Source organism: Larimichthys crocea, chromosome XI (assembly GCF_000972845.2).
Source record: "Larimichthys crocea isolate SSNF chromosome XI, L_crocea_2.0, whole genome shotgun sequence".
NCBI lineage: Eukaryota > Metazoa > Chordata > Actinopteri > Sciaenidae > Larimichthys > Larimichthys crocea.
The window spans coordinates 11,202,579-11,209,497 of NC_040021.1; the positions used below are offsets into that span (position 1 = coordinate 11,202,579).

The 6,919-nt window shown below is 40.6% G+C and overlaps 1 protein-coding gene across 3 annotated transcripts; it reads right to left on the reverse strand.

The window, feature by feature from the left end:
- Positions 1-213: 213 nt before the first annotated feature.
- LOC104922423 (dihydrolipoyllysine-residue succinyltransferase component of 2-oxoglutarate dehydrogenase complex, mitochondrial) lies at positions 214-6,876 on the reverse strand. 3 transcript variants are annotated; one of them, XM_019270602.2, is made up of 15 exons: positions 6,731-6,876; positions 4,397-4,430; positions 4,104-4,146; positions 3,887-3,951; positions 3,725-3,799; positions 3,568-3,623; positions 3,358-3,466; positions 2,552-2,695; positions 2,311-2,378; positions 2,096-2,193; positions 1,876-2,006; positions 1,703-1,776; positions 1,541-1,624; positions 1,286-1,453; positions 214-1,120 (listed from the first exon to the last, which is right to left on the reverse strand). In XM_019270602.2, exons 1-15 carry the CDS (start codon positions 6,791-6,793, stop codon positions 986-988), a joined length of 1,347 nt encoding a protein of 448 aa, XP_019126147.2. In that variant the 5' UTR covers positions 6,794-6,876; the 3' UTR covers positions 214-985. The 3 variants fall into 3 exon arrangements, with proteins under 3 accessions (XP_019126147.2, XP_019126146.2, XP_027140377.1); XM_019270601.2 differs by having other exon boundaries at positions 2,552-2,701; XM_027284576.1 differs by lacking the exon at positions 6,731-6,876 and adding an exon at positions 6,334-6,691 and having other exon boundaries at positions 2,552-2,701.
- Between the last annotated feature and the right edge of the window lie 43 nt (positions 6,877-6,919).

Genomic DNA, 6,919 nt, shown 5'->3' on the forward strand with positions numbered 1-6,919 from the left:
TCTCGAGATGTTTAATGTTTAAAATTGTTTCTTTAAATAGATGCAAGTATTTTATATATAGAATAATACAATGAAAATCATTGAAACTGAACATAAAAACCTGTTGCTAAATTGTGCGTTTTGAACATTACTCCCCAACATATTGCCCGTAAAGTAACAATATAGTGTATACATATAAAAAAAAAAAAAAAAAAAAACAGTGTCCGGTTTGTGTTCTGTACAGTTTCTGTGAATGAACACTGGATTCATGTATTTGTTTTTGCTAAAAAAGCTCAAAAGTTTGATCAACATTTTTAGATTTGGATGGTCAAAGAATCTGCCCGACAACAACAGCACGGCAGCTTCAACACAAAATAAAAGACAGGACATGGATGACTGCGCGAAGCAGGAACATAAGCAGTGAATAACTTCTAAACATGAGCTCGTCCGACAGGTCGCTGAGTCTGTTTTTCTGAACTGTTGCCCGTGACAATGCCTAGCAGTAAAACGGAGGAATTCTTTCAATCCAGTGTTAACATTAAAAACATCTTGAACTAATTTGAGGGAGCTCCGCTTGGCCCCGCTGTGGAAAAAGTGGCTCAGGAGCACCGACTTAACGAGGAGGGGAGAAAGTCATGAAGCCAACTGTTGCATGGAAAAGCCATTTTGTTTCATGATTACACAACTGACATGGATGCGGCGAGTATTTTTCTATGCCAATTTTTAAATTCATGTAAATGTGGCAAAAAAAAAAAATTTACTGATAGAAGACAGCAAACTTTTAGCTTTGTTGATTTAGCCAAGGCCCGTTTTAAGCATATTTCTATGACTGCAGACACTTCAAGTTACTCTTTACGGATAATACCACGTATTTAAGCTCCATACGGAGTGTTGGAACAAAACCTTAATGTCCCGATCAAGTCTGACTGAAGAGTGGTTGTGTTGTGCGTTTTTTTGTGTGATCTGGAGCCATCTTTAAACGAGAGTAAAGTGTTGGTTAAAAACATCACATGTCCAGAAGCAGCACTCGTGGATCTTCTACCACCGCTTTGATCTTGCGTAAGAAAGTGACCGCTTCTCTTCCGTCAACAAGTCGGTGGTCGTACGTCAGCGCCACGTACATCATGGGCCGGATCTCGACCTGCCAAAGCAGAAAGCAAGTTTTATTGTTTATTCACGTTTGACCTCATCAGATTTGGATACCAGGGACATTCTTTTTTGAGTTTTATTAGTCATTATAGATCTGTTTTCTTTTGAAACACAGAACGAACTTTGCCGTCTGTTTCTATGGAAACGTGATTCCCACCTTGCCATTGATGGCCACCGGTCGGTCGAAGATGCCGTGCATGCCCAGGATGGCAGATTGTGGGGGGTTGATGATGGGTGTGCCGAACATGGAGCCAAAAACGCCGCCGTTACTGATGGTGAAGGTGCCTCCATCCATATCTTCAACAGCAAGCTCATTGTTACGAGCCTGAGGCACATGACACAAAGAATTGCTTTTCAAATATCTAGGACTTATTTCTCATCAGACTTTTAATCTAGGACAAAGACTTTTTACCTTTTCTCCCAAAGCATTAATGGATTTCTCGATGTCAGTGAAGTTCATGGTTTCGACATTACGGATGACCGGTACAACAAGCCCCTAAACAAATAACATGTTATTCAAGTGTATTCAATGCTATCCAGCCAAATATAGTTTTATAGAGTCAAAAAGTCATACCTTTGGAGTTGCCACAGCAACGCTGATGTCTACGTAATCCCTGTAGACAATCTCTTTGGTTGTGTCATCAATAACTGGTTAAAAGAATTTGGTGATTTGGTAAAGTGAAGTTTGTGAAAAAGAAAACAAACATGAAAAGTATGTTTGGCTACGTCTAGTCTACGTTGTCTTACCGGCATTGACAGCAGGTTGGTCGGTCAGAGCGTATGCTGCAGCCTTCACAAACGCAGACATGAAGCCCAGTTTGATGTTGTGCTTCTTTAGGTAAGCAGCCTGATGGGTTGCCCGCATCTCCTTAATGTTACTAACAAGAGAAAACGTTTCTTTTGAGTCAAATTCATCATATGATACACAATGTGAACACTACGAAGAGAGCTGGAACAATCTTTTCACCTCATGTCCACCTCGTTGAAGGTGGTTAACATGGCGCAGGTGTTCTGAGCCTCCTTTAGCCTCTGGGCGATCCTCAACCTCATACGGTTCATCTTCACCTGGACGGACGGAGAACAAACAAACAAACTTTAATATTTTAATATTATTGCAATAAAAGAAAACAAAACATGACAGATGTTTAAACATATGTATGTGTGTGTGTGTGTGTGTGTTACCCTGTTTTCTCCTCTGCCTCCTACAGTTGGAGGAGCTGCTGCTGGAGCACTGGGCTTGACAGCAGCAACTTGATAAAGAGAGAAAGACATCAGTCAGTGCTGGTGGCCTATTCATATACATACTGTGCATTGATAATAATAATAATAATAATAATAATAATAATAATAATAATAATAATAATAATAATAATAATAAATAAATCCTTTCTGCAGCGTGTAGATTTACATGCTAGAGACACACCAGGTTTGGCTTGTGGTGGCACTGGGGGAGTCATGGCAGGAGGGGCTGGTGCCGAAGCTGGAGTTGGAGGTGGTGGCGGTGGTGGAGGAGGAGCTGCAGCTGCTGCTTCTGCAGCTGGAGAGGGAGCAGCTTTAGCAGCAGCAGCAGCAGCTGATGAAACAGAAGTACAGGTGGACAAATGTAGTCTAACGGTTCACAACGTTCACATTTTGCCTCATTATGTTTCAGTGCTGCTGTAATTCGATACAATTTAAATCGTTAATTTGTATCCACTCAGAGTAAATACACAATTACAGCTGTCATGGTGAAAAATAAAGAAAAACATTTACAGAAAAAAAAACAAACGATACATTTATTCTGTGTATTATTAAAGGGAAGTCAGGCAGTTTGTGTTACTGTGTTACTAGGCTGATCCTTTTCCAATACAGGCAGGAGGACGGTTTATTACTAATAGGAAGAATTTTTATTGACTGTTGTTGAATCCTTAACAGAACCAGTTCAAGAAGCAGAGCTACTTGTTTTTGAACCGTTTGTTTGACCTCCACTTACCATCTACGCATCACGTTTTAGTTCATAACTAATCATGGATGTATGCATGATGTGACAATGGAGCAGGATGATACTGAAATAAATATTTTACGACTTAATTACGTATTTTTAATTCAAATTCTTATAGTATTGATCGTAGATAGATGTTTCCAAATTAATTAATTTAATTAAAAGGTCTAAGCAGTGTACTGAAATATGGAAACTTACAAATTTGTTCATTTCCATGATAAAATGTTAACTCATTCGACTAAGCACACCTCCTTTCCGGAGTTTGAAGAGGGGCGTTCCTCCTTCCACCTTCCCTCCGTCAGGCACCAACAGTTCCTCAATGACACCAGCTGCTGGAGAGGGGACTTGTACCGAGGTCTGAGAGTACAAAATACAATACGTAAGTTTTGAGTAATCTTCCCATGGTTCGTTTAAGTAGAAACAGATGATTTTAGGTTGCGGCTCATTCTTTTTCTTACCTTGTCAGTCTCAATTTCACACACCACTTCATCTTCTGTCACAGAGTCACCCACAGCTAAATGACGAGAGAGCATGCATTTCAACATCGGGCTCATGAGGAATACAATGAGAAATCTGTGAGATATTTTAATCGATGATATGTTGACTTGTACTGACCTTTCTCCCACCTCACATCGCCCTCTGTAACAGATTCTGCGAATGCAGGAGTTTTGACTGTGACCACCTCATCCCCTGCACAAACACAAAAAGTTTCTGTGAGTTAAACACTGAACAGAGTCGACGTCTGTACGTACTCCTGAGAACTGGCGCTGCACATACTGTGAACAGCAGATGTCTTGAAGTATCTGATGTGGAAGACATTCGCCGATGGTGGAAATTCACATCTAAAGTGACGAGAAAAAAAACAAAACAATTACTTGTGTTTTCGGACAAATCTCGTATTGACAGCGCGTCGTTGTGCTGAAGAGCTTCTGCGCATTAAGCGGTCAATGAAGGGCATTCAAAGACAAACTGCAAAACGGGATTAAGCACTTACGGCTGAGAATTCTTGTAAACTAGCCGGCTGCAGACGGAGAGGCCTGTAGATGAAAAAAAAGAAAGGGGAGAAAGAAAATTAACAAAAGCTACTACTGCTCCCCCTCAAGGCTCCGACATTAACATGAGGTCTTTAAAAGCTGCAGTTAACCACTGTGGGCTCCTGAGGCATGTCCGCATTCTGCTTTGGATGATCCACTCGGAGTTTGTTTATTCATGAGCAGTAAAATAAAGACTGACGAGGTCCTCGACTCAAGCTAAAGCTATAATATACTTCAATAGAAGTGCACTTACCTGATACACTTTGTCTGATGAGCACATTATTGGCCTGAAAAAAAAAACAAAAACGTGTTGAGTGTGGTTATACAGGCAGCCTACGTAATGTGCTCTTGTAAACAGCAAGTCTTATAAAACAAAAACAAAGTAATCTGATTAATTCTGTTTTTCGAAAAACTCACTGTGCAGTTCACCTCGCCTGACACAAAGACGACCTTCACTTACATCACGTAAATGAATCAGGCCTCTCGATCTATGAGACCATTTTGTCAAGTTTAAATGTTTTCAAAAATCAAAAAGATATTCAGGGTTCAATCATACGAAACAGAAAAAAAACTAAACAAAATCTGAGACGCTGGAAATCAAAATATAAATAATCAAAATAGTTGCAGATTAATTTTCTGTTGATTGACTAATTAATTAATTGTTGGAATTGTCACACTTTTATAAAAAATAAAACATCTACGGGAGAAGGTGTAGTACATCTGATGACCACGGTAGTTGTTTTCGGCCATCACAGACGAACTTCACCAATGATGAGAGGAAACGCACCAAGATCTGGGCGCTTACCAACTCGCCCAAATATTTTTTTCTATGAGTTAAAGAGCTAATTGTGTACACGATTGATCTTGCACAATTAACTAACCATCTTTCAAATATTCAAAAATGTGCTTCTCCTCAATGGTAAAAAAGTAGCTGAACAACATTTCATACTTTGTACTTGAACTTAATTAAACTAAACCGTGCTGCATCGACGTATGTGATGAGTCATTTGTGTGAGTATTCGGAAAGGCGGGGCCTCTGCTGAAGAAGTCCGTCTGGTTCTGGCTGCTTTTGTACGGATGTTTGTCTGGTGGAGCTGCATTTTTTTTAAATGCTAAATTAAATCCACTGATGTGGGATGCCGGAGGAGGGTGGTGCTGTCAGAAATGGAGCAAATCATCCGCAGTACATGAAAAGCATGTGCACCCACATAAGTTTGTTCTGACTAACAAAAACGACTGTTGTGTGCCACGACACACGGACGATGAATCAACCAGCATATTTAGTTTAATTCGGACTTTTGTGTTTGTGCATTCTTGCTTCCACTTGTGCAGTTTACTTAGAGCAAACTCTTTCACGAGTGATGCTGAAAGTGACGCAGTTTTAATATCAGAATCAGGTTTTTACATACAAGGAGTTTGTTTTGGTGCCTAACAAACTTTAAGTAGAAAATATATATAGATAAAAGGATAAAAAAGCACGAGCAGATATTATAAAGATATGTACTGTATGTTATTTAAATAAATCCTGTCCTCTACAGTTGTTTGTAGTCGTTGTGGTAGACATGACGAACATTTACTGATTACAGTTTCTCAAAACTACACACAACATTTCAAGCAGCAGAGAATATTCAGTCAGAGACTCCTGCTGTACTTTCTACTGTAAAAGGAGCTTTATAATGACTCCCCACTCTGTGACAGCTGAAGCTGATATTTTGGATATGGACATTTAATTTTATTTAAACTGTAGTCACTTTAAACTTATTTACCTCGTGCTGTTTTGTTACACGTTTAACTGCAGCTGCGACACAAGGATCTCTCTCTACTCGATCAACACTAATTAAAACACACAGCTCAAACTAATGCAGCTGTCATGTCGTAAATTGTAAATCTGGCCTTTGTGAATGTTATGATAAGTTTTCAGAGTTGCTGATTCACCTGTAGTACACCTTGTGGTGTATCTTACACAGCGAGATATTTGTTATTTAGCCTCTGCTATAAATGGGGTGGACAAAATAATCTTTTAACAACACTCTGACCTTCAGGAAAGTTCAGCTTTATGTTTGTTTGTCTGTTGTTTTACCCAAGTGGACCTACATTTCTCAACTCCCACATGCATGCATTAATATATTGACAGTAGCATAAAGTGTCCATGAGGTATAAATCAACCCTGATGTGTTTCAGTCTCATTACCTGCTCACAGACAGCTGGAGTTGTGCAGGCAGGGCCCCCTGAGATCACACACATGTCTAACATAACATGAGCTATTTCTGTCAGGTCAACTCCAGAAACATGCTCGGTGCAAACAGCCTGAAGGGGCACAGAGGTTATAGTTTCTTACCTAGTCGTGTTATGACTTAGAGGTTAAAGCTAACAGTGAGTGAGGCTTGTGTCCTGAAGTTAAAAAAGAAAGTGGTGTAAGTTAGTGAGACCTTGTCCTCTGAAGCTGTCCGGGTCTGTCTGTCCTTGGTGGGTGAGGCCCTGCTCCACAGGCTAACGTCTGCTGCAGGCTAACTCAAGCCCAGCTTTGTTTTTAAATCAAGTCCAAACAGTTTCAGAGTTAACGCACCACTCGTTTCTGTCAACCTACCTGGCTCACCGCGGACAGAGACCGACCGAAAGCCCGGTACACACACCTGGATCGTGACAACATAGCGCGAGCTCGTCTCTTTATGTTTGACAGCCGTTGGTACGGAAGCTCGCGGAGCCAAGCCCGACTGGAAGAGACCACTGAGGCCGGTCCGGAGGGGGGGTTAACCGGGTACAGGACGGAGGGAGC